The sequence below is a fragment of the Dermacentor albipictus genome, chromosome 2 (assembly GCF_038994185.2).
Source record: "Dermacentor albipictus isolate Rhodes 1998 colony chromosome 2, USDA_Dalb.pri_finalv2, whole genome shotgun sequence".
Classification (NCBI taxonomy): Eukaryota; Metazoa; Arthropoda; class Arachnida; order Ixodida; family Ixodidae; genus Dermacentor; species Dermacentor albipictus.
In genome coordinates this window covers 192,351,784-192,379,243 of record NC_091822.1, presented here as the reverse complement: position 1 = coordinate 192,379,243, position 27,460 = coordinate 192,351,784, and the positions used below count along the sequence as shown (strand labels likewise).

The 27,460-nt window shown below is 43.7% G+C and overlaps 1 protein-coding gene across 1 annotated transcript in view; it reads left to right on the top strand.

The window, feature by feature from the left end:
* Positions 1-23,309, top strand: part of mbo (Nuclear pore complex protein Nup88) — a 32,723-nt gene extending 9,414 nt beyond the window's left edge. The window contains exons 7-12 of the mRNA XM_065427438.1: positions 2,940-3,038; positions 7,859-8,045; positions 8,679-8,939; positions 13,258-13,404; positions 18,893-19,150; positions 23,168-23,309. Of these exons, the coding sequence (XP_065283510.1) occupies positions 2,940-3,038; positions 7,859-8,045; positions 8,679-8,939; positions 13,258-13,404; positions 18,893-19,150; positions 23,168-23,219 (1,004 nt within the window). The 3' untranslated portion in view covers positions 23,220-23,309. The remainder of the gene's footprint in view (positions 1-2,939; positions 3,039-7,858; positions 8,046-8,678; positions 8,940-13,257; positions 13,405-18,892; positions 19,151-23,167) is intronic.
* Positions 23,310-27,460: the final 4,151 nt, after the last annotated feature.

The following is a 27,460-nucleotide window of genomic DNA, read 5'->3' as shown; positions in this document are numbered from 1 at the left end:
TCTTGAATCATAACATAGTTTTTGTGCACATTAACTATCCTATCCCACATGAAAGCTTTAGCTATTCCACATTTCATGATTTTAACAAGGCTGACGATTTGTCTATCACTGATACTCTGGCAGATAACTTTGACCATTTTTCGTCACTGAGTACCGAATGTCATGTTGACAGTCTTGCTGATTGTTTTGGGTTGTTAGTAATATCTTGCATCGATAATTATGTTCCATTAAAAACAAGAAAGATAAAGAATAATCTTCCTTGGATTAACCAGTGTTATGATTGACCTGCCAAGTGTGGGAAACATTCAGGCATGCATTCCCATGATGAGGTAAACCCTCTTCCCCGAAAAAGCATTACCCCTTTATGCCCTGAGAAGGCACAAAGGGAAGGATGAAGAAGAGAAGACCTGAAGGGCAGGAACTCATTGACTTCAGAACCTGACAAAGGCACTGACACTTCCACAAATTCCCCAAGTTTTCCAAGAAGACATCAATGACCACAAGACCACGAGGGGTTATTTAAGGCCGTCCTGGCCCCCGTCTTAATCAGAACCATTCGAGACTTGGATAGAGTCACTACCACGTACCAATGAAGTGAATACATTCTTTTGTACTTTTTTGTCATTATCACTATGCCCGCCTTCGTCTTCGTTTCCTGATTCTTGCTGTGAAGACCCACCTCTGCTGGTTGAGATCGTATCGCCGGGATATCTTGCACCTGGCATGCCGTGTAGGTAGACCATATAAATCAAAGTATTCTAATCCTGCGCTTCGCATTCCTTTTGAAAAAGCCAAGAAGGAACTTCGCACACTTACTAAAAATGCTAAAGATTTATATTTTTCACTGCAACACCCTGTATTACTTAAATCAAATCCTCGCAGGTTCTGGACATCAATTTTACCTAGTGCAACGTGCAGTACCTCTTTCAAGATTAACGATGCTATTACTTATGACCCCGCCATAGTTTTGAATGCTTTTAACTTGTACTTCTAATCATTTTACACTCTCGATAACCATGTAGTTCCAAAGTTTAGTTGTGATGCACAAACCAATAAATTAGTCAATATTGTAATAAGCTCTGAATCTTTGAACCTCATCTTGAATCTCGACATTAAAAAGTGTACCGGTTCAGATAGTATCCAGAATTCTTTCCTTGTCCTCCCTATGGACCCCTCAGTATCTTACTGTAATCTTCGAGAAATCCTTAGACTCTGGTGAAGTATCAACTAAATGAAAAACAGCCGAAGTCCCGCTTTTGTATAAATCAGGTGATAAACAACTTATCTCTAACTACAGGCCAATATCTCTCACACCCCAGTCATGCAAGATGTTAGAGCACATTTTTTATTCACAAACATATAATTGAATCCCTAAACTCTAATGACATTCTAACATCTGCCCAACATGGTTTCTGTCGTGGTTATAGTACTGTAATGCAATTAGTCGATTTTGTTCATGATATCGCTTCTAACCTAGACATAGGTAATCAAGTAGATGCCATCTATATTGTTTTCTCCAAAGCTTCTGACTCTGTGCTTCATTCTAAACTACTGGTAAAATTAAACACCATATTCATTCATCCCCGTCTTGTTTCTTCAATATCCAGTTTTCTTCTTTATCGCTCACAATTTTTAAATTTTAACTCAGTGGAGTCGACTCCTGTTGACGTTACATCAGACATTCCTCACGGATCATATTAGACGCTTTATTATTTCTAATATACATCAGTAATTTACCTCGTAACACCTCAACTGAAATCAGACTTTATGCAGATGACTGCGTATTGTACGAATCTATTAACTCCATTGATGACCACCACTGTCTTGCCCAATCCCTTATGTCTTGCTGCACTTGGTGCAAAACGTGGCAGATGAACATCAACTGCAGTAAAACAGTTGTGATGCCATTTGCCTATAGACAGAGCCCCCTCTCGTTCATTTATTCTCTGGATGGCATCCAACTTAAAAGAGTGTCTCAATATAAATACTTAGGTGTCATTCGAGCAGAACATCTTTCTTGGTCTAAACATATTGAATATGTAAATGGGAAAACCTAAAAAAATTAGGTTATTTCTGCTGCACTTTAGCCAAGACCCCCCACGATAGTATATAAAAGATCAGTTCACCTTGTTCTAGAATATGCGTCTGTCGTTTGGTTCCCCTACAAGCAATGTGAAATGAGCTCTCTCAGTAATGTCGAAAATCTATTTGTTTCATTTGCCAAAATTACCGCTGCAGTTTCTCACCAACACAGGCTCAACAATCTTTGAACATTGAGCCATTACTTTCACGTTGTCACATTGAAGCCTTAAAACTTTTATATGCAATTAATAATTCCACCTCTGGTCTTTCTTATGGTGACTATATCATATTTACTAACACAAGTTGTACCCGTAGCTCCCACACCTTGAACATAACACCTATTTATGCCCGTACTAACACATTCAAGTACGGTATTCTTACACGTACAATAGAGCTTTCGAATTCTCTACCCAGTAACATTTGTTCACTACCACTAAAAGATTTTATAGCCAGCACTGGTAAGCACTTCGCTAACACGTAAAGCGTTACACTTTGATCATTCATCTTTTTATGTATATGTGTGTTTTTAATGTGTAATACATGTACATAGTAATGTATATTGTTCCCACTCCTGCTATAGCCCTATATTGGGCTGCAGTATATGTAAAGAAATAAAGAAATCTGGCAACGGCATAGTTTCATGATGACAATGATCTTTCTTATCTGTTTCATTGTTTATGATGATTACATTTAGTTTATTTGTGATGCTAGTTCAGAGAAAAGGTTCTGTGATAAACATTCAACAGAATTAGTTTAGTTGTTTAAATGAATGGTGCTGTGTTTGACACTTTGTGTTGGCTTTTGCTTGCTTTCACTAGTTTAGAGTTCGCCACAACTTGGTATCTCTTTCTTTGCAGACTCCACCAACCATCAACGATACATCTGTGTTCACAATGCTGGTGTGCATGCCGTGGCTGTGCCCTTTGTTGACCATCTGCAAGCATTTGCTGAAGATGGTGAGTATTGTACGAGGGTTGATCCAGAAATAAGGTTCCCAAAGGGCTCCAGCCACACGGAAAAATGCGAGGTGCAATCCAGCAACACTGCTGCGCTCGGCTGTTCCCCCACTCTTGATTCCCTGCGGCTGCACTTCGCTGCGCCGCTAATTCTTGGCTCAGTAGCCGTCCGATATGGAAGTTCCCATTGTTGATCCCGCCAAGTGCGAGAGTCGTTCTGTAATTCGCTTTTTGCATGCCAAAGGGACTCCTCCCATAGATATTCATCGTCAGTTGACAGTGTTGTATGGCGACAAGTGTATGTCTGTTCAACACGTCCAAAATTGATGTAGGGAGTTTAGTGCAGGTCTGAATGAAGTCCACGATGAAGAACGGAGTCCATGGAAGACCATCAGTTTCGGAGGCGGTTATCGAGATGGTCCAACGCAAAGTACTTCAAGACAGGAGGATCACCGTCCGGGAACTTGTTGCTCAGATTCGTGGGAGTTGTTACGGTACAGTGGAAAGAGCTCTGACTGAAAAATTGGGGAATCACAAGTGTTGTGCTCAATGGGTACCACGGCTGTTGACATCAGACCACAAGGAGAAACGCCTTGACTGTGCTCGCCAGTTTCTTCAAAAGTGTCAAGATGCTAAGAAAGGATTATTGGACTCCATTGTTACGGTAGACGAAATGTGGGTGTTTCATTTCACTCGCTAAACAAAACAAAAATCCTAACAGTGGCATCACCCAGTCACCAGTCGCAAGGAAGTTCAAACAAACTGCTTCTGCTGGCAAAGTCATGGCCAGTGTTTTCTTGGGATCGAAAGGGGATACTGCTGATTGATTTCATGGAACGTGGGACAACAGTCAACTCGGACAGTTATTGTGCAACTGTCACGGTCTCAAGGTGGTAAACACGACACAAGGAACGTTTTGAGTTAGGAAAAGCCTTTATGGGGCATGAGCATAAGAAATATACATATATCCAAAAAGCACGCATTGCCAACCCAATGGCAAAACCCTAACATACGACAAACTATATACAAAGCTAGCTAATCGAAAATATTGTCTTAAGTCCTCGCACTACGACATATTATGAAGTTGAAAATATTTACATAAAGTCTATTGACGTGGCCACGTCACCTCGTTGTCGCTGCTTCCGACAACACGTTGTTGGGCCCACCGATGCATCATAGACTCGATGTCGCTGTGTCTGACGTTCGTTCCACGGTTGGCCTGGTCAGAGGGTCAGGAGGGTGGAGTGACCTAGGCGCCTGAATCGCCCAGTCAACTCCGCAAGCTGCGGTTCGTAGCCGCAGGGAATCTGGGAAGCAGCACTGTCAGCCTGTAGCTGCGGCTTCCGGTGGGAGGTCCACTCAGCTTGCGGGTCGTGGCCGCAGCAGCTGAACGACTGCTTCCACTGCGTTGATGCCGTCTCCGCGATCCGCCCGTCCTCTTCGGCCTCCAGGCCCTTCTCCTCGCCTTCGTCCCAGAGCGTAGCTGGGTCGCCCTCTTCGGCTACTTGTTCCTTCTCCCATTGGCCACGTAGCTGCGCATGCACTTTTGCGCTTCTTCTGCTTTCATATTGTATTCTTTTTATTCGTACGCTCTTATCTTCTGTCTCTTTTCTTCTGCTTTGTCTTCTTTCTTTCTTCCTTTATTAGCTCATGACAGCAACACTAAGAAAACTCAGGGGAGCTATCGAAAAGCACCGGCGAGGACGACTGGCAGCCAGTGTAACGCTGCTTCACGACAATGCCCAACCTCACGTCTCCTGTCAAACCCAGGAACTTTTGACAAACTTTGGGTGGACTGTCATGCCCCGCCCACCATACAGTCCAGACCTCGCGCCTAGTGATTATCACTTGTTCCCCAAGTTAAAGGAACATTTGAGTGGACAATGCTTCCGGAGCAACGATGAAGTCAAAGAAGAGGTGAAACGCTTCCTCAATGGGTTGGCGGCAGAGTTCTACGTTATTGGGATACAGAAATTGGAGCATGGTCTACAAAAATGCGTACAATAAGGTGGCCATTATGTAGAAAAATAGAGCAAAGTTTCATCTTTCCAGTGATGCAAATTTTTATGAGAATAAACAATGTTGTCTATTTCTAAAATTGACGGGAAGCTTATTTCTGGATCAACCCTCGTATAATTAATTTATTAAGCTACATATGCTTAGTCTCTGGTGGCCTTTTACCCATATGTTCTAGAGGTTTGTTGTTCTTAGTTGGACCTTGTTATTTTCCTCTCTTTGAGAAGGTGTCCTATGAACAGAACCTAATTAAGGCAAAAGTTTTTCAACAGAGAAGCAGAACTGTCGCACACTATGTTGCTTTCAAAGAATAATAACAACATGTACATCTGATGGCAGAATACATAATGCAAGTACATAAAAAAAGTGCATTTGAAATGCTGGAATACAAATATCCTAGTAGTGTATTGCTTACTGTAGTGTCATTCTGAATCTTTTAGTTTGCCTAGTGTGATATGCATAGATTGTTCCTCGTGCAAGTTAATTGAAGTAATGAGTATGCACTGTGTAGAGAAAAAAAATGAGCTGTGAAGTTTCCTGGTATGATCACAAGGACACGCAGCAACTTGTCTTCAATGAATGTGACCAGTTCAGTTGAAACATTCCATTATAAAGTGGGTGCTGCCAAATACCAGTGCTGATGTTATTCAGACTTTGCTTTTGACATTGTTATGGTGCAACCAGAAGCAATGTCTATTGCAGATGTTGTGTTTGCCTATTAATTCTGTTTTTATTGTAATTTAATGCTTTTGCCATTAGAGAAGGAAAAGAATTCTTGTCTTTAGCAGCATTCAAACTCGTAACTTTTTGATTGTGAGGACGGTGCTGTAAACACTGCACCATGGGAGTTCCACTGAAGTTATTGAGCAGTAAGAGCATTTTATGGCAGCTTGACAAACTTGCAGCAAAGCAATCAGACATGTCTCGTTGTGCATGCGTCGTGGAAGCAAGCACTGGAACACAATGCCCAACAGTGAAGAGACATATTAGTTAAAGGGCCCCTCACTAGGCCCCTTAGCAGATTTCGGTTATACACTGGAAGTTGTTATGTGTCCTCTAAGGAGTATTCTGCCACAAAAAATTTTCAAATCGGCTCATTATCGAGAAAGTAATATTTCAGTGCCACGAACCCATGATTTCAGCAGGCAGGCTCCACTGCCAAGCAAGATGCTCTCTCCACTTGTCCCGTCTACCTTCGCAAGCGAAATTCCTTCCCTGCGTTCCCCTGTACCAGACCTTGAGGATCGCGTGACGCATACGTCACAGGCCCCGCCTTCATTTTTTTCTTTTTCCCGTTGCTATGCATTTCCACTGACGGCGTCGTACGCGAACTGTTGTCTTGTTCGCGCAGCGAACAATTTTGCGCACTATGCTCAAGGAAACATGGCTAGTGCTATAATTCAGCACTACATGAATACTGAGGCAGAACAAGTGGATCACATAGCATGATCACGTGCTGGAGCGCGGTATAAAATGGCATAGTTTCAGTACCTACGCACGTGACTGCACGACCGTGGGAACAAGCAGATGAAGCGGAAGTACATCCCTCTTCCTTCAATGCGAAGTGAAACATAAAACACGCAGACATTCCATTTGTGTGTTTTGTTATTACTCTAAACTTCAGTTCATCAATTAAAGCAATAGATCGCACAAATGACTGATGTTGTCTTGAATAATTCTCGAAGTCACGCGTCACCACGAGCAGCATCACACTGCGGACACGACTACGTCATTGTCCGGCTTGTAGCGCGGCGGCCGCGAGGAGAAGGAAAAACGACGTTCGGTATGAAATTTCAGGTCTTTCCACGTTGCATAGCGATGTAATACTTTGCAGACACGATCATTATCGCTCAATGTATGCTCTGCACTTGTCAGCTTAAAATGGCCAGACCTGGTGAGGGGCCCTTTAAAGTGTATAGCCAGATTCCTTATATATTGAATGATAAGCATGAAACACTTGTTAATGAGAAAGTTAGCGAATGAGCATTATGTGTGCATTGTGATGTGTTGTGTAAGTACGTTCACCAGAGGAAACATTGACTCACCTTGGCTATTGCCATTACATATCACTCACTCTGTAAAGCGAAGCGCCTCATTGTTTTCTCTAAACACATACATATTTGGCCAAAGGATAAATTGCTTCATCACATATCTATTAAATTGCGTGATGCACAGATACCAATTTTAGTAGATAGCTTGCAAAGGTTCGTTATAAAACATTGCAAAACACTTTTAAAAGAGTAACTGCAATAAAATTTTACTTTGGCTGAGTTGGTTATAGATGATTAGTGTATATTATTGAAGCAACCTTGGCAAAGCTCAGTGGCTGGTATTTGTATACTTTTCTGATTAGCAGCCCTTCCATCAGCACCTAAGCAGGTGATGCTTGCACTTTGTGGTTAGTGGGATGCCTGTTTAATTCAACTGCTTTTTTCTACTGCAACTTTTTCTGAGTTTTAAGAATCTTCTTGTGGGCAGCTCCTTTAAATTGTGTACCTTACTTCTCTGTTGTTGAAGCAGCCATTCAGGACGGGGGTTACATGAATCATGTAAAAGTGAGCGCATAGTGTAAGCAATAAATGCCAGAATTTGGTCAGGTGTAAAAGACTCGCGAATGACCATCTGAGCTTGGCAATTGCGTATCTCACAGTGATGCTGAGATAATCTTATTTGCCCCATTTTTCGTTTTGCTCATTGTAGGCACCATAAATTGGGCTTCAAGTAATTTTGCTTTGCCTGAGTAGGTGGCCAACAAGCTATGTGGATGTTGTTCCTGAGAGTCCCTTTTCACTTGTACTCTACAGACACAGCCATGCAGATGGTGTCACAGCTGCACACTGAAACATCCATAGTAGAGAGCCTGTTGTGCACTCGTGCCTTGGCCAGCAGCAAGCCTGCACCTCCTATTGGGGTAGCTGTGGTACCGGGACACCCAGGACCACTACTGATTGTTCTTACGGCTGCCTGGAAGCTGGTCACCATAACGCTCATGTAAGTTGGCATTACTAGCTCAGCTCAAGACAATATTTCTGAAAGAGCAGTACATACTTCATTTTGCTTGCCCATCGGGCCTGTAGGGTTCAGAGTTTGCCTTTTCTAAAGCAATGTGTTTTATATGGCTGGCATCTACCGTAGGTTGTTTTTTTGCAAGCGTCGGCAGTTTCTTCAAATGAGCTCATGGTTTCATCAAGAGGACCAGTCTCAAGCTTATGCTGACGGCCCTATTTTCTGGGCGCGTAGTAGTAGCTCAATGTGCTGTGCTTTGCTTTATTACTTTAGTGTTGCAAAACTGTTGTTTGCTTCAATTAGTCATTTGGTGAAAGCGATGGGCAATGTTTGGCGATAGATCACGGGAGCCTTGCTGAAGCATGTCTGATGCTACCCATCATGCTTGAAAGGCACACTAAAGAGACGCTAGCACTAGAAAGGAATGTATCAACATTAAAATAAAGAAACATTAAAGAAAAGAATTTAATATCAATATAAAATATCTTATGTTTCCTTACCTTCATACTTGCCAAGTGCCATCCTTTTATGTATGAGAACCTAGGGGTAAATCTAGGTTTGATACATTTCCCAAAATGCGTAAGCTGAGTACACTTCTTTGCTTCATGGAAACTGCAGGCAGGGTTACCAGAGTTACTTGCCAGCCCTGCTGTCCCAAAGCCAACAAAACACACCGCTGACAAGCAAGCAGGGTGCCAGCAGCAGTCTGGTGGCTCACGTGCAACAGCTGTTGGATGGTCACAGCCTCCCTACACTTGCGCAGGCGGCTGAGGATTGCACACCTCAGCAGAGCCTCGAGCTCCTACTGACTGCCACGCAGCGCATCCGCGAGCAGTGGATGCAGAAGCTTGAGGCTTGCCAGCTACTCATTGCACGAAGGTGAGCACACGCACTAAGGGGCGCTCCTGTTTGGTCAGATTTTCTCCAGGTTGCACCAGAGCAACAGTACTTGGAGAGAGCTGTTTCCTATTGGTGAAGTTGGTAATTTGTACTCTGCAGGATATGCACTAGAAGCCATGGACTGGGATTAAGACACACATAAAGCACATCTGTATGTATCTTTATGCGTGCCCTACTTAGTGCAAAAACTAGAAGAAAGGGAGTTAACCAAGGGGCCCGATTTTTTATTAGTCATATCATAAGGAGCCAAGAAACACTGACACCAAGAACAACATAGGGGAAATTACTTGTGCTTAATAAATGAAAATAAAGAAACTATAAATCTATGGAAATCAAAGTAGATGAAAAAACAACTTGCTGCAGGTGGGAACAGAACCCACAACCTTCACATTTCGCGTGCGATGCTCTACCAATTGAGCTACCATGGCACCGTTTCCCCATTCACTTTCTTGGGTATTTATGTGTCCTAGTAGAACCCTGGGAGTGTTAGCCAGTGCCACCATCACAGACCTTGGCGGCGGACTTAGTGCATGCCTTTTAGCAAATTCCCACTTAACATTACTTCATTTATTGCATCCAGGTTTCATGTCACATTGAGATCGAAAAGTCTTGCTGAGCAGTTGATTGGCTATTTACCTTCAGCAATGGCTCAGAGGGGCTATGTCATTTTGCTGCTGTGCACAGAATAAGTCCTGGCCTTAGCAGTTCCATTCCACTAGGGACAAAATGCAAATCTGCCTTGCACCGCGCTCTGTGTGTGCCTTATGGCGACTCTGCAGTAATACAAAGAGTACCATCTGCCGCGAGTTCAAGCTTAGTAAGCAGCAGGGCCAGCTGTGGTCTCTTGAATAGTCGTGTGCCACAGTGCTGCAAACGAGTGACAAGCAGAGGAACCGAGGGGTCTGATTCGTGTTAACCACAGACAAATAAAGCCAACAGACAAAGAGTCCGAGGAAAACGCTGTGCATATGCACTTGGCCTCCGAAGGAAACCAAGCGCTGTACCATGAAAAACAGTGCTCAGGCTATTGAAGGAGAGGTTTATCTCCATGCAACCTCTGGTGATAACCAATGCTGCACAAATACCCAATCCTTGGTGGCACAGCAGGCAGAGGTCCCTGCGCAAAAGGGTGAATGCACTAAAAGGGCACAGCTGTACTGCATGCTTTCACTAACCAAAGAGACTGGTTGTGAGAGAATAGGGCAACCTGCATCAGTGTTCACCGCAAGTGAGTGCACCCTAACATAGTACAGTGGACTCTGGTTAATTAAATTTTTCAGTGAATTCAGTTTTGACTGAAGGTCTTGCCCTGTGCCTATACAATTCTGTGGGCCCAAACTTTTGTTATTTCTATCTTGAAATTGGCCTTTGCCAGATGAATCAAACTTGGCTGGTCAGCACACACGTGCCTGATCCCATTAGTGACTCCAATGCTGACTCCCGTCTTGGCAGTGCAGCGAATGCGCTGAACACGCATGATTGTCCATTGAAAATGCCTATCACTGGCCTGCAACAGAAAGATTTTAAAGCAAAAATGGTAGCTCACAATGAATTATTACAGTATTTACCTGATTCTAATGTGCACCTTTTTTTGTATGTGTGTGCGAAAATTTGTTCGAAGATTACCTGTGCAGTACAACTTTAAATGAAACCAAAATCACGTTTGTGCGGTTTTGGTTTCCATCAAAAGCCTACCGTCAGAACCAGGCTGGCCAGCATCATTGCCGTTGCCATTACAAGATGGTGGCTATAGATGGCAAGAGAAAAACTTCTCGGATATCTTGACAACAGTGCACTACATTTAGTACTATTATGGAATCGCATTGAAATGATAAGTTGTTTTACATGTTAAGCCAATGGCAACAAGTTATGTGTGTTTTCAGTGTTCCGGAGAATTGCATGCATTGCAGGACGCACGAGTGAAGTGGTTAGTCTAGGTGTGGGCCACCATACCATTTGTGATTATTGTGGAGTTGTTGGATAAATGCAGAATATTGAACATGCTATTGACCATTCAGAGGACAACACGTTCTGCTTGACGTAATAGTTCTGCAGAGACCTGCAAGATGGAGAGAAGTAATTAACCCTCTGAGGGTCGAATTATTTTGAAAAAGCTTTCCCGGGTGGTCAAATTACTTTATTGCCGTTCTTGAATCTACAGAATCTATAAAGTCGGAAATAAATAGTAAAAAAAAAATAGGAACAGTATTTTGGTGTCGGCATCACTCAGAACTGCAAGATGTTCAATAGTATTTCAGAGTGTGGTACTCCTTGAAACACGGGTCTATGCACAGTGCTTTATCGCAGTATGCACACCTAAAACACGTGTCTGTTCTCCTCTTGGAGTGACGAGTTGTGTTGGCACACACGACATTTTCTCTGCGTGCGGCTGCCTTGGGCAGAGGTCTGAGGCACCCTCTCGCGTAAGCGCGTTGCCCCAGAGAGCGAGAATACCTCGTGAGCGGCAGTGATAAACAAGCTAAGAGCAGCGCCAATCAAGATAGAAATCAACTTCCGCCGCCCCTGCAAGAGAATGCCGACAAAGAGAAAAATCACGTTTCACGCGCCTCCGTTGCAATCACGCGGCGAAACCGAAACCGCAAAAGGGGTGTTGCCGCAGTCTGCGCGACGTGCTGAAGCTAGAAATCAGTTCTTTTTGTCTCTGCAAGAAGGTAGCGCAAACTTCAAATGCTTCTTGTAAGTCCTAAGAGGTGGCAGCACCTTCCAGTAAGCACTCATCATCATTATGGCGCAAAATTTCAAACGGAGGGTCGAAACTGTACCCGTACGGCAAAGACCTTACAGGACAGAAAACCACCGCCGTACATATACGGCAAAAACCTTCAAAGGGTTAATAAAGCCAAAATGAAACATCCACCTAAACGTAGCTAAGTGCTATGAAGGAAATCCATACGGGTTCCTTGAAAGAAAAGCTTCGCAGTTGAAGAAAAATTCGACCTGGTCTGGGACTCGAACTCGGGACCACTGCTTTTCCGGGGCAGCCACTCTGCCATCTGAGCTAATCAGGCAGCTAGCAGATGACAGGCGAAGTCGAATTTCTCAACAACTCAGATGCAAAGGCAAGAGTTTGACATAATAGTTCTGCGGAGACTCGCAAGGTGGAGAGAAGTAATTAATAAAGAGAAAATAAGACATCCACCTAAACGTGGCTAAGTGTTACAAAGGAAACCCATACGGGTTCCTCGATAGAAAATCTTCGCAGTTGAAGAAAAATTCGTCCTGCTCCAAGACTCGACCTCATCCTGCTCCGGGTCTAGTGGTTGTTCATATGCAATGATAAAGTGCTGCCTGAGAGTAATGACGATAGACATTAAGTAAATAAATTCGTTTTCTGTAAAGGTAAAGTTTACTGGTTTCATCTTTTTCTTATTGCCAGGATTAGAGGCATGCTGTTCCTTGCTGAAGATTAAGCTTGCATTCAGTTTGTGCTTTGTTTAGGAGCTCTAATATAATTTCTACACTTGTGTTCAACTTTGAACCCATAAAAAGTGGGTGCGTATACAATACCGGGACATGTTATCAGGCAAATGTACTATCAAATGAATCAGCGGTGTGTTTCTATGATTTTTCTGCCTCTCGTTTCATTTGGTCCATTGGATAATTCGACCAATTTCATTGGTCCCATTAGATTCGAATTAATGGAAGTCGACTGTATTGCCATGTATGAGTACTGAGAACTGCTCTTTGGATTAGCATTTGGGGAAAGACAATCCAAGGTACACGCCATGTAGATTAGCTCAAGTCTGAGCACTTCCTCAAGGGGCCATAGAGAGGAGAGGAAAAGAGTGTGTGGACCTTGCACTTCCCTGATGTTTTCTTTGTACTCATTCTCAGTCATACATGCCACATGTGGCTGGAAGATTGAGGTCTCAGGCTCGATTCCCATCAGCAGAGATTCAGTGGAAACAGTCCACTGGATCTTCCAGTGCAAAGTGATAGCACAGCCTGTCCGACCCCTAAGCAACCAGATGGCATTGCGATACGGTTTCTTGAAGAAAAATAAATACAGGTGGTCTGTGCTTACTTACTAGTTGTGTTTGCATTTTCCTTTTTGATTCTTTCATTGGTATACTTTTTACAACCAGTGGTAGCACCAAAATGTTTCTTTTGGAAATGGGGAGGGGGGAAGCAAAGTATAATTATCCATTTTTGTTGGGGGTGCAGAAGGGCACTTCTTGTTAGAGGGGTATAGGGGGCATGAGGAAATATGGGGTGTTGGTAACCCCCTTAAGCAGCCCCTGTTTACAACAGGGTATAAATGATCCTTTTGTGGCAGAGTTCAGGCTGCTCAGGATCAAAGGGATCTGCAGCTGGAGAAGTTGAGTGCTCTGCTTGAAGAACTGGGAGTACTTCAGCAACATGACAAAGCGCTGAGAACCAGATATGAAGCCCTGTACTCTACGCAGCAGAAGCTTGTGAAAAGGTAGGCTTATCTTATATAGTTTATTGCTGAAGTTTCTTGGAAAGAAAAGTGTCCTTGTGTTTTCCCACTTACTGTCTTCACATCTCTTTATGCCTTCGTAAATGTGAATAATTTCAGCTGTGTTGTCAAAACTTGAAGTTGTAATGTCCTCGGTGTGTGGCCTGTGGCATCTGACAACAAACGTCTCTTAACTTGCAGTCTCTTTTGTGTGATAAGTTAAACAGTGTAAAACAAATGGAATGCAGAAATCACAGATAATCTCTTAGGGTGCAGAACCAACTAGGCCTAACTTTTGCCTTAGTGCCGCTTGATATACTGAGTATGTACTGGATCTCCCACCTAATTTGAGCCAAGCATTTAAGATGTGCTGACGCCACATAGCTAGAGAGAACCAAGGTAATGTTGTTTGCCGTCACTTGGAGATACTCAGATTATTTCTTGCATTCTGCCTAATCACATAACTAGTGTTAATTAACTCTTTCAGGGTAGATTTTTTTCGCCATATGCGACTGCCCAGGGTCAATTTTTTGTATTGCAGGTTCCAATTCTTCTGAGGAACCTATTCCAAAAAAAATTTATCTTACTTTTTCTGGGGTGATCGTAAAGTCAGAAAAAAATATTTTGCATTGGTATATATGTACTGTTTATTCATGAATAACAACAATTAAAAAAGGAAATAAACTTATAAGAATTAAAATTTTGATGTATCGTTATACACATAGTTCAAGGCTTAGAAAATGCGCACACGAGAATATTTCGCAGGTCTCAAATGTTCCTGCTCTTGCACTAATAGTTACGTCCATAGCATAATCGAACTGCTTAAGTGAGTGCATTCAAGAAAACTGTGTGGTTGTGTGCCAGTCAAAAAAGCAAAATGTCTAACAAACTTCGGCTAATCTTCATCTTATTGCCAACCAGAGGCAATTAGTTCCCGCGAGTCTCCAAAAAAGAAAAAGGAAATGCATGCACGGCGGCATCCTTCCTGTGCGCACCCCAGTGAGCACTAAACAAATTGGCAACAGGCGGTCGCCTTTTAAACGATTAGTAACAAAATAGCCATCAGTTTTGCGAGCACAAGAAACCAAAACCGCCGCTCGCCCACCCGCGCGAGCAGTAGTATGTAGACGCGCCGGAGCAAACTAGTTCTAAAACAAACCATGCAACGAAAACCGAGAGAGGGAGGTGCGAGAAAAAAAAATCCCTGTATTCCCACATAGTGGCAGCACATGCCAGGAAAGAAAAAGGTAGGAAATTTGCGCGCTTTTCAAACATACTGACAGCGCAGTAAATACAGCCGAAACCTGCAATAACGAAATCGCCGGGGAAAGCAAAACATTTCGCTTTTGCGGGAATTTCGTTAGCGCAAGAATGAGGCAGAGAAGACAGGGAAAGGAATTGGCTTGCAAAAAAAAAAAAAAATATTGCCAAAAGTGAATCGGCCTACTTTGCTGAGCCTTGCCTTGCAGCAATTTTACTGCTCTCGACTCGCACTGCAAGAAGTGGTCCATTGCCACGTCGTCATCATGCTCACCGAAAAATAATCGAATTACATCGAAGGCATTCAACACATCCCACGGGTTTGCAGTCCTCTCTTGATTTGGTGTCTGGTGGTCATCGGCGTCATCGGCACCTTGGCAAACGCTACTTATGATGACCTCATCAGTCATCTCTTCGTAGACGACAACACCTTCATCCACACGAACGAACTCATTGATGCTGAGGCCATCCGGAACACCATCTGTCACGGCAGAAAGTTCATCCCATGCGTAGGCCAGCGATGGCGGCACTGCGCCATCAGCACTGTGAATTAGTGCACCTTCAGGCGAATTTTCTTGCGATGCCACTGGATCAGCGCATGATGCTTGCCGAGTGGCAATGAAGCCGGCATGATTAAAACAATTAGCTATCACGGCTGGCGACGTCGCAACCCATGCGGCGGCCATCATCTCAAGCGCCATGAACATGTCCACTACGGTGGGACGCTTCAACTGGAGGTTCAGCAGCAGACGCTGAATCAGCCTCTCCTTGCAGGTGCACTTGACGCTACGAATGACGCCTTGATCAAGCGGCTGCAGCATGGAAGTGCAGTTCGGTGGAGAAAAAACCAAGCACACGTTTGCCAGTTCCATGTCATCGACATGATGGGCACTGCAATTGTCAAAAAAAAAGGCAGACCGATCTGCCTGCCTTCCGCATGTCCGTATCGAAGGCCTCGAGCCAGCTGCCAAATATGGCCCGGGTCATCCATGCCTTCAGGTTCACGGTGTACTGTACGGGCAGCCGACGATTTCCCTTGAAGCAGCGGGGCTTCTTACTTCTTCCGATTACGAGCAGTGGCCGTTTATCTGTGCCGTCCATGTTGGTGCACAACAAAATTGTTACACGCCGCTTGCTGTGTTTCTCCCCGCGGCATTTCTGGCCTTTTAAGTGCAGGGTCTTCGATGGCAGCATCTCGTAGAATAAGGCCGTCTCATCTGTGTTGTAAAGCCCAAGTCCGAGGGCTTGTACTGGTCCAATACTTCTTTGTTGGTCAGCAGCCACAACGACGTTGTTAAAGGGTTGACGGCTGCTGCCTCCCCGGAAATGACTTTGGCCACTATGTCGTGGCGGGCTTTGAAACGGCTCAACCAGCCAGGGCTAGCCTTAAAATCAGCGTGCCCGAGAATGCATGCGAAGTCCAGCGCTTTCTGCTGTAGAACTCTGCCAGACAGCGGCACATTGTTGGCATGCTGTTCACAAAACCATGCAAACACCACCTTGTCAACGTCTGGAAAAGCCGCAGCGCTCACCGTTTTGTTTTTCGCACTCACACAATTTCCAAGCGTGCTGAGAATGGAGGCCTTGTTTTTCAGAATCGTCGATATCGAACTGCACGCAATTCCAAATTCTTTGGCGTTATCCATTTTCTTCCTGCCCTTTTCAGCTTGGGCAATAATTGCAGCCTTATCCTGCAGTGTCATAAATTTCCTCTTTTTGCCTGGAGGCGGCATCTTAGCAGGCTGTCAAAGCAAATGGTCCGATTGGTACAGAGACACACAATTGACGCACTCTAGCACCAACGACACTGAGCACACGACCATGTGCAGCGGTACACAAAGCCCACTGATACTAAAGCGTCATCCAGGTTATCGGAGCCTTCACGTGTAGTAGATGTAGATTTGGCTGCCACGCACGCAGGCGTTTCGCTCCGCATTTAGCGCAAGCTGTAATGGCACACAGGATTAAATCAAATGTGCTCACTGCGAGATCACCTACGGTTCTTGTCTTTTTTTATTTGTATCATTTAAATGCTAATTGCATTTTTGGCCCCAAAACACTGCGCAGTCACCCGTTGCGACGGGTGAACGACCACCATCATCATCATCGCTGTCGTCTGTCACGAGAGGTGGTGCGAGCTTTTTTTTATTGTAAACAATGATGGCGGTGGCCAAGCAAGTGTGCTGTGGTGGTAGGTAATGCAATTTAAGTGCACAACGCATTTGAGCAGTTTCCGGACACAACTAGTGTTACATAAGTAGATTATTTGCGGACTGTCGTTACAGATAATTTCGTTGATGAGGGATTGCTATAGAAAGAAGTTTCATTTTCGCGAGATAGGAAATGCATTGACTCCTGTGGCTGTTCGCCAGGGATCCGAAAATATTTCGTTGCGGCGAGAATTTCGTTCCCTCGGGATTTCGTTACCGCGGGTTTCGACTGTATATGGCATCGACCATTTTGGACTTGTTCGCGGCTCTGTATATTTATATAATTGACCCTGAAAAGGTTAATCAATGAACATCTCAAATATTATAATTAGATCAGTGAGAAAATTGTAGAGCCACAAGTGCCTTGAGTGACCAATCGCGCAGCAATTTTGCGTGTGCACTTGAAGAAAACACTTTTATGTAGCACGTATTGAGCAACCGATAGCTGTATAGGGAGCTTTTCATGTTGCTCTTATAATTTTCTCATGGACACTTTCTATCTAATTATAATATTTGAGAAGTTGATTAATTAATTCAGACTAATTATGTAATTAGGCAGAATGTAAAAAATTATCCAAGTATCTCCAAGTGACGCCAAATAACATTACCTTGGTTCTGCCCAGCTACATGGAATTTGCATGTTTTTTAAGTTTGGCTCAAGTTGCATGGGACACCCTATATTGTGACAAATGACAAAAACGCAACAAAATATTGTGACCTGACTTGAATAACGACGGTTCATTTAAAAAAAAGTATTATATACATTTTCAGGATATTCCGCATACTCCGCGCCAAGCACTCTGTCTTAGCACAATGTCAGTGAGACTGTTACCTGTAAACACCAACGTGTCTGACGCCAAGTCATGTGTAAGTGATCGGCTGAAAACATTACTGTCGCCATATTAAAAAGGCTCCAAGTGGACTATGTGCAGCCAGCAGACTCCAGATGTTCTTAAGCAACATTTTTGTAGCTTTTTGTCTGGAGTCTATTCCCTAAGTGACGGGACAAATAAAGCATTCAGTTTCGTGATTTTGCTCATGTTGAAACATGCTTATCTCAAAATTTCTTCCAGTTATTACAGCTTCAAGTTTACAGCGTTTTACTTAGTACCAAACATAAGCCACTGCCAAGTGCCATGTCTAAATAATATTTTATTGCAAGTGACCGTGGCTTAGCCAAAAATGCCAGTTTCCGTAAGTGGCAAAGCGTGTTCTAGTATGTTATGTTCAATGGGGATGGGATGAAAGTTATCATATTTTTGCTTCAGTTTCAGGTTTGTTCATTTGCAGTGGACAATGTGAAGTATTCGACAACTATTTTTTAAATATTTGGATTTTTGAATATTGGCATGCATGCCCCAATGTCGTTTATGTTCGTGACATCTCACATACATGAAACATTACAGGTTCAGGCTACATGTCTTGAACATAAAATATGTAAATGTTCTCAGTGGCAGATCACAAACCTGTACTGTCTAACACTTGCACACACCCAGACACAGCTGCTTGTTCCATACTGATTAATGGGCACATGAAATGTGTTATTGGTGCCATCAGTTGCAGCTCAACAAAGCCACCACCTTAAAAGAAACAAAGGGACATAAGATGTGGAAACAGCAGTGCTGGAAGAAAGGGCACGTTTAGGAGATGAACACAGTCAGCGCACTAATGCCAGTGTGACAAAAATACTGTGGGAAAGTGCACATTTACGGTTTCTCCTGCTGCCACGATCCTCCAGTCTTGTTCGTAAGGGTTAGGTGACATGACCAAACTCTCGTATCACTGGTTGCTTCCCCATTCTTTAGGCTTGTGAAGCTGCCTACAGCTGCTCACACCAAGCTTCGCACTTCATTCTTTTTGGTTTACAATAGACACAAAAAACCATCATACAAGGGGGATGTGTGCTATCTGCCATTGCAACATTGCCACTTTTAATGTGTAGTACTGTATATTCATTGCAAAATGTTGCAAGAAATGTGTAATTATATTTCCTCTGCATAAGGTGTTTCCTAATCATGCAGGGTTGAAGATGTGTTGCATCAGCTGCAGCGTCAGGTGCCTGTGCTCTCTACAGCCGAGCAAGCAATGACAGAGGAGTTGAAGACCATCCAAGAACAGCTCAAAATGTTTAAGGAGTCACTGGAGCAGGCTCAAGCCAAGCAGAAATACCAAGAGCAGAGCAACAGGGATCAGGAGACTAACAGAATTGCTGGCCGATATCAGACGAGGAACCTGACGGCGAACCAAATACAGCAAATTCGCAAGGCCCTCAAGCAGGAGTAAGTACTGCTTTGTGCCCACAGCACTTTAACCTTACAGGCAGTAAAATGCAGCTCTCCTTTTAGCCATTTACAGTCGACTTTTGGTAATTCAACCTTGACAGGACTGGTGAAATTGATCATGCCATCCAGTGGGTGTAACTAAGGAAGAGGCAGAAAAGAAAGTCCAAACACACTGCTGCTTATTTGACAGTATTTGCCAAGTTTTAAAATGCCTTGGAATGTGACATCTGCCAATTTTTTTTAGCTCAGAGTAAAAGAATAATGTAAAAATTACATCAGAGCTACTAAACAAAGTAGAAATCTAATGCACACCCAATTGTTTTGCAAGGAAAGGTGGCATCCATCCAATTCTAGAAATAAGAAAATTATGAAATCAGCAAGGTTTGCCTTCTCAGAATCAAAATTTATTTACACCTAATGTCCATTGTCATCACACTCAGACAATGTTTTATCATTGTCGATGAACCACTACACGTCGCTATCCAAGCAGTCCAGTGCATCTTTTATATTCGCTATTCTTAAACAGTACTACAAGACGGGACACCAGACAAAGAAAGACATGGACACAGCGCTGCATCTTAGCCTGGTGTCCCATCTTGTTGCGCTGTTTCAGAATCCGAAGTATGTCATACTAACTCGCTCAAGTTTCCACTTTAGTATGTTTTATGTGCAACATTTTAGAACAACTCTACAATCACAGAGAGGATGACGGCCCATACCTGGACTAACCGCTTCACTAGCTCATCCAGTGATGTACGCAATTCTTGGGAATGTTGAAAACACTTGATGCAACTTTGTTGCCACTAGCGCAGCATGTGTAACATATGTTTTGAATGAGATTTTGTAAAAGATTGAAAGCGGTACATCATCATTTTTGATACTAATGGTGATTATATTGGCCCTGACAGTAGGCTGTTGTGAACATGGTTTCTTATCCGATGCCACTACACTATCAATTTTCACACCAATATTCTTGAAAAAAAGAAATGCACACTAGAAATGCACGTTTTAAATGTTTAAATACAGTAATTACACATTGTGAGCTCCCATTTTAACTGAAAAATTTTCTGGGGTAGCTCAGAAATACGTATATTTAGTGGGAAATAATGTTTATTTGGCGTATACACTGTCCCCCAGCGCTGCGAAGACAGACACCGCAGCTACTGCACTCAAGGTTGGGGTCAGGCACATTCATGCCCATTGGTCTAGCTCGAATTATCCGATGAGGATCAATTTCAGAATCGAAATAGCAAAAGTTTTGACTTATAGAAATGCATGGGCACAAGCCGGGTCATTCAGTCAAGATTGAATTAACCAAGAAATTAAACTAGCCAGAATCTACGTAATTTTCTTGCATAAAAATATTTGTTAAAATGCCTATTAGAGGATCCCTGAAACAGTTCGGACAGTTTTTGTTGGCGCATAGGCTACAGCTACAGTAAAACATTCGCACCAAAATTTAAGTGTAGCTTACGTGATTATAAGTTACCCTCCTCCCTAGACATGCTTTTCCTTCTGAACTCGTTTGCCAATTGATCTGAACTAAGCTCAGCCTTCACTGGCTCTGCATCATGTGATGTCGTGTCGTCTGCTTCTGGTGTCTTGAAGCCAGTCTGCAAAGCCTTCTTGACCTAGCCGTCAATCCCCAGCAAAAGCTATCCAAACAGTGCGTTGCGAGCGTTCTGTCGCAGCGTCCAATCGCTGCACGAGCACAGTATTGTCGTAGTAATCCTCTAGCGTGGAGTGACTGCAGCAAACCTGTCGATCCTGGCACTGATCGGATACCGACAGCTGAATGCGCTGCAACCGCTCTACTCGCTTGTTGCTTGGACATGATGTCGAAGTTTGACATGTCGCCATTGACTAGATTTGCAGCACACAGTACAGCAAGGGCGATTCGTGGTGCTCTTGAAAAGAAACTTCAAGACTAACACTGACCATGCAGCTCACGTGAACACAGTGCATGTTGTAACACAAGCGGACAACACTTGCTGTGTGCCAGAAGTTCTCTAGTGTAGTTATAAATTGTGGTTGTGTGTTCTCTTTCTGATATTTCTTTTCTACAGAAACAAATTAACCAATATTCCGACTATTATGAACAACATTTGTTCACCATAAAGTTGTAAAAATTTATCGATACGTGACCTGGGTAGCCAATCATATAGCTCGCCCAAGTAACGTCAATTGGGCAAACGCATGAATTGGGATGGGATGGCTGAAAATTCAAGAGAGTGGCGCCACTGCAATCAGTAGCTATGCAAATTTTTAAAAACTTATAATAAATGACATGCTTTACATAACTTGATGATCAGGAAGACTTACCCTAACGGCTTATTGAGTCCTTAGGACAGGTCTTGGTATATTTGTTAAAAATTGTCAAAATTGTTCCAGGGTCCCTATAACAAAGAATTTTGTCTGACTATATACGGTCTGGTGCTGCAATGGTTGAGCTACCATGGTATTTATGGCAAGAACAGTTGCTTGGTTTGGTCATGAGCTTGGCCAAGAAGATTCTTTTGGATTAATTGTTCATATCAAATTCTATTGTTCGCTTCTATCATGGTGTTCATTTGCTGAATGTCAAAGTTTAACATTTAGGAAGAGTTTATCACAGAGTTTTCAGTATGTTAATCAAACAAGAAATACTTAGTGGATTTGCGTTGGCAAATCTGCAAAGCAGTTTTGTAGTCATCCTCACCATAAGTCGGTTGCTTTTGATGTATTAACAGATTATGGGAAGCTTTGAAAATTATATGGTAGTGCAACTTAATACGTCACATCAAACATATTGTTGCTATGTAATGAATTGTGATGTGCATTATGTAACAATTCTTCTAATTTCCCATTCTTCATGCCCTTCATTGTTGGCTGGCAAGACGCCACTTTTGCATTATCCCTAGTAAAGGCCACTTGCTGCCAAAAAGAATAGAATGGGTAGAAAACAATCCTTACAATAAAGCCCCAGGCTCAGGAATATTAATCTAAGATGCTGCAAGAGTGCTCAGAGCTAACACTGCCATGAGAAATTTACTTCCCATCACTCTCATCCTGATGGATTACGACCTTGGTTGCCATTGCAGACATTAGCAACAGATTTCCTTTATGTAATCTTTTTATGAAACATCATCCTGTGTGGACATTAACTGGTAAAATGCCGTTTCATGTTTTAGTTTTAACAGATTAGCTATGCGAGTGTGCATAGCTAATCAAGCAATGTCATTGTCATTGGTTTTGGAGCACTAGTAGAAGATGACTCGAGAGTGATATATTTCAAGGTGTTGGAGAGCTTTTTATACGAAAGTGTTTCCCGGTGGTGCCATGGGAATCGAGTGTGGCCCTCGTGACATCAAGCAATGCCTCCCTGAATCGAGTGCCTGCATGCTATTTTGTACTCCGACCATTTATTGTGACCACATGAAGCCAACAGACATTCAAGCCAGGGAAATCGTTAGGGAAATGACTGTTTTGTTTGATTCAAATGTAAAAATAAAGAGCTAAAGGAAAATGGAAGTCACCAAAAAGACAACTACAGATGGGAGTTGTACCCACATCTTCCACATACCCAACACCCACAAGTCCAAGAAAGTAGATGTGTGGGTGTCCCACGTGGTAGCTCAATGGTAGGGCATCACACATTTAATGCTTAAGATGTGGGTTTGGCTCCGACCTGCAGCAAGTTGTCCTTTAGGCTACTTCCATTTTTTTTACATATTATTTTTATATCTCAATTAACAAGAAAGTTTTTCCTATGCTTTCCTTGATTTTGTCTGTTGGTTTCATATATTTGCAATAAAAATAGACCCTTGGTTCTCTTCAGTCTTCTCACATAGTGGTTTGTGCTGCATCCAAACTAAGTGTTGAGCTTTTATGTGATGCAGATATGTATCTGCTTAGTTCAAGGATTGTACATGCATCATATCCATGTGCACACATTTTGCTTTATAGGTTGTGTCTATTGTTATGCCTCTCAGAGCCTCATTCCATTAGTAATGAGCACACATTTACATTTTGCAGGGGTGACATTATAGCTCAGCTGGTGCAGCGGCTCTCAGCATTGATGGACTAGCGGCATTCATCCCTTGTACATATGCATTGTATGTTAATAAAATCTCCTTTTCAATGTATTTTACAATATAAATGAGCAATGCAAGCTTAACTGGCCTCATGGTTGTGCTGCTTTCTATGATACACTAATACACACTCCTGCTATTGCCTAATCTACACATTAAAGGAAGCCTGCTTGCTTAGCATAATAGTGAAACCAGAAAGAAAACTAGCATTAGACAACCAGAGGTTATGAATAACCAATAATCTTTAGCACATCTGTACCACACGCAATTGAGTTTTTAAGACATGTGTCATGGTATTTACATTATGGATCAAATAAAGGTTCAGGCTCAACATTGGTGCAACGTGTTTACAACTATTACTTTAGTCTTTCAGGAGTGGTGCATGTGCATGTGTACGCGCACACACACAAAACTAAATGGGAAAGGCAGACAGGACATTTGTGCATGTGTCTGTTGTGTCGATTTTTGCCTTGGGGGAAACATTGAAGCTGCAAATATGCTAATGAGCAGTGATGCCTTCGCAGCAACAAGTGTAATGGCAGAGCCATGGCATCCCTAATTGCATGATGGCGCATATGAATGCTTTTGTGTGGGCACGAGTTTTCGAGTAAGTAGCTCTAGTGCAGTGGTCTCCCTAGGTAAGATACAATGTGCCATTGGCTAATTGTGCCTTGAGTGAGTGCCAACGCTACATGAATAGCACTACTACTGGTACCCTCCTAGTGGCAAATCCTACCACATCCCACCAATGCCGGCGTGCAGTCGCTATCACGCTTACCGATCACTGTTTCGAGCATGTTTCCAGCGTGGAACATCATTATGATCGTGACCGCAGATTTAAAAAATAATGAGATAAAGAAATGCTCCCCTGCTTTTTTTTTTTTCGTGTTACCACTGCAGGATTGGACACTGCACTAAAAGAAAAGGGTACCATATAAATTGGTTGTTGGCCCATTTTAATTGAAGGCCCCTCGCCTTTGCTCATGGGGTCCGCGACCAGCACGACAAAGGACCAGTGGCGCAAAGAACAGAAACCGCTTTAATTTGTGATGTAATGAAGCCCTCAAACAATTACCGCAGTCTCGCGGCCAATAACAGAAGAGAACAAGGCAAAGAAGCAAGAAGCAGAACAGCGAGGCAACAAAATGTACAAGCAAAAGGGAGCGACGAAAGTACGGCCGTTACAAACCATCAACCACCACAATATTTCGGTCGATAACAGAATGCATAAAGCGAAGAAAGCAAGCAAGCACCGAACCAGGCGCGCAGACGCAGTCCCAAAAGCGAACAACAAGAGCGCTCTTTCTCGCAGACACAATGCAAAAACGCTTTTCCCCCGCTCTGCAGCACGCTCGCAAAAAAAAAGAAAAAAAAAAGCTAGACGGGCCATGCCCTACCAGCGCCTCCCCAGGCCCGTCTCCCCAGGACTTCACAGTCATGCGCTTTTACAATGTCACTTTCGCGTTTTCGCGTATCTGAGCTTTCGCGGCCCGGCGCGGTGTGTGGCTCTGCTAGCGAGTGCCGCCGGGGAAAAAAGCGAGTTCGCTGCCTATGCTGCCTTTTTCCTGGTAGTTTTGAAGTCGAGATTTAGAGATACCTGGAGACCGGCACAAAACTTTTCAAGAAGGGAAAAACAGGTTGAAACCTCCAACGGCCTCCAAATAATTTTTTTTTTACTTAACCAATATTTTGAGATATCAGGATCCGAGTTAATGAGGGTTTACTGTATAATTAGTTAGGCTTCGGCTGTGTAGAGTACATCAGGCCGCCAACTTGAGATACTGTCTGAATTCTTCACAAACAGCTGTCACATGGTCTAGTACGTCGCTTCCTCACATCCGCCGGAGGAGTTTTCGGCGTACAGGCGACCGACAGACGGACGGCCGGGCGAATCGGTTCATATACAGCTTCGTTCTAACAACGCCTCGCGGCGCGCCTACGCTCACATGTTCACGCTTTTCATTTTCCACTGTCGCGATCCAGCTTTCGTCATGCACAAAGCCACCCCTAACAAGGCACTCGTCACTGAAGTCGAGCAGCGCTGTGTCCTGCTGGATGTGCGCGATCAAAACCGCAAAAAGTCACGGCTTTGATACTGCGTTGACAGCGACAGCAATCAAACTACACCAAGGCTAGTAATTTTATCGACCGTATGAACTGCAGTAATCATTCACTAATTAAACTAGCAAGAATGTAGTGTAACGCGCGCACATGGCAAACATGAACAGATTTCACTCGATGACCGCAACACTCGCTGTCACAACGCTGGCGTGATGAACTCAAACAGAGGAGAGCGAATGCTTTTGCTGCCGCCTTTCCCTTCAACGTGGCTCCGAAACTGATATTACGCGAGTTCCAGCACGAGGGGGCGCGTGCGAAGACAGCGCATTAAAACCCCTTAAACTTCGTAAAGTAGCGACACTCTCCTCCTCCGCCTTCACTCCTCGTTTCTACTCTTTTTCACGCTCCCTCCTCTACCACGGCGCCACCTACACTGCTCGACGCTCCTCACCACTCCGTAGACGCTTCTCGAGCAAAGATGGCGCTGAAGCAAGACGCGAGGGCCCACGTGATGCTATTAGGCCAATAGCGACGCGGCGTCGGCCAGAGCGCGCGAGGAGGAGGCAGCATTCTTGAAAGCGTGGCACTACTTTACGTAGTTTAAGGGGTTTTACAGCGCATTAGTAAGTATGCGGCCTGTAGGGTGGGCAACACAGCAACAAAGAACGTCAAGCGGAAAGTCAAGAGAGGCTGAAATAATCTCATGGGTGGCGGCAATGGAAAGGAAACCTGCCATGAGTAACTACTTAAGAGAAAAAACGAAATCAGGAAAGAAAAAATTTATGATAACTCAAAGGGAAGCTCATTACTTTTCGAAGCGAGATCGGGGTGCCTTAGAACACGCACCTAAAAAGCGAGATACAAGAAGGAAGACGAAGCATGTGCTTGCTGCGGTAAAGATAGGGAAACTATGGAGCATGTTATATTAGAATGTGAAGAAGTCTGCCCAGCGGTCGATTTAGGCACCACTGGCCTCCTTGAAACCCTTGGGTTCAGCGAGAGCAGTGGAAAAGTAAACATGTGCGCAATACGGATTAGTAAGAGGCGATTGGAGGATTGGTGGAAGTAGGGAAACGACAAAAAAAAAAACGGAGACGTGCGAAAGCACAGTTCGCAATAGGGGATCAGAAAATTTGGTTGTGGGAGTTCATAGCGTTTTATTTTTTTATTGTTTAACCTAGGTAGAACATGGGGCAGTATAATAGCAAGAGCTTGATGGCGCAACCCACCGCACCGTTCAAAAGGGGACGCTCATAACATCCATCCATCCACATGCAGCTATGTGTCTCGTCCAAACTTGGCACCCGCATCATACACCGCGTGGGGCGCGATGTGATCTTATTACACTAGGACCTCACAGCGACGACGACGGTGAAAAGTGGCCCTGAGTGTCCATATAATTGCTATCGCATAAAGCAAACGACATATGAAATGCGATCAGGCATGGCGATGCACTGCGCATTCGCGCCGCGTTTGCAGTGCCTTCGTGCGGGCGCTCCCGCGTCGGCGGCGGTGCGGCGTTTGCCGCCCGTCGCGTTTTCGCTAGGGGTGTGCGACTGTCAAAATTTTCGAATACGAATCGAACACTTCGCTTCGAATATCGAATAATGATATGCACATGCATTTATTAGTAAGCTTCGTTATTTAACATGTTGGTATATCGCAGTTACATTGTCAACGGTAAAAATTTAGACTAAGTTGTTATATACTAAAAGATGGCAGAGAGTTTTGGAATAGAGGCCCCAATAGTTTGGGACCCCAGAGAGCTTTGCGGATGTTGGCGTCGAGGCACGCAGGAGCGAAGAGTTTTAGAATAGGGATTTGCGTTTGCTGAGAGCGTCTTGCGCTGACTGCGCCACTACACTCTAAACACAGTTGCACCCTCTGGGGTGTATATTTGTCCCACAACAATAATCGTCATCTGTCTTGCCCGCGTTTCCTTTCTTTAACGCTGCGAGCCCGGTACTTCCCAGTCACGAACGGCATGCGCGTTATCAGTGTGACGCAGCATTCTCGACAGGAAAGTAGCGAGCGCCGAGTTTTCAAGAAAGGAAACGCAAGCAAGGCAGATGACGATTATTGTTGTGGGACAAATATACACCCCAAAGGGTGCAAACAGTTTTTAGAGTGTACGTACGTACGTAGTGGCACCACGGCACCAAACTTGATGAGGTTT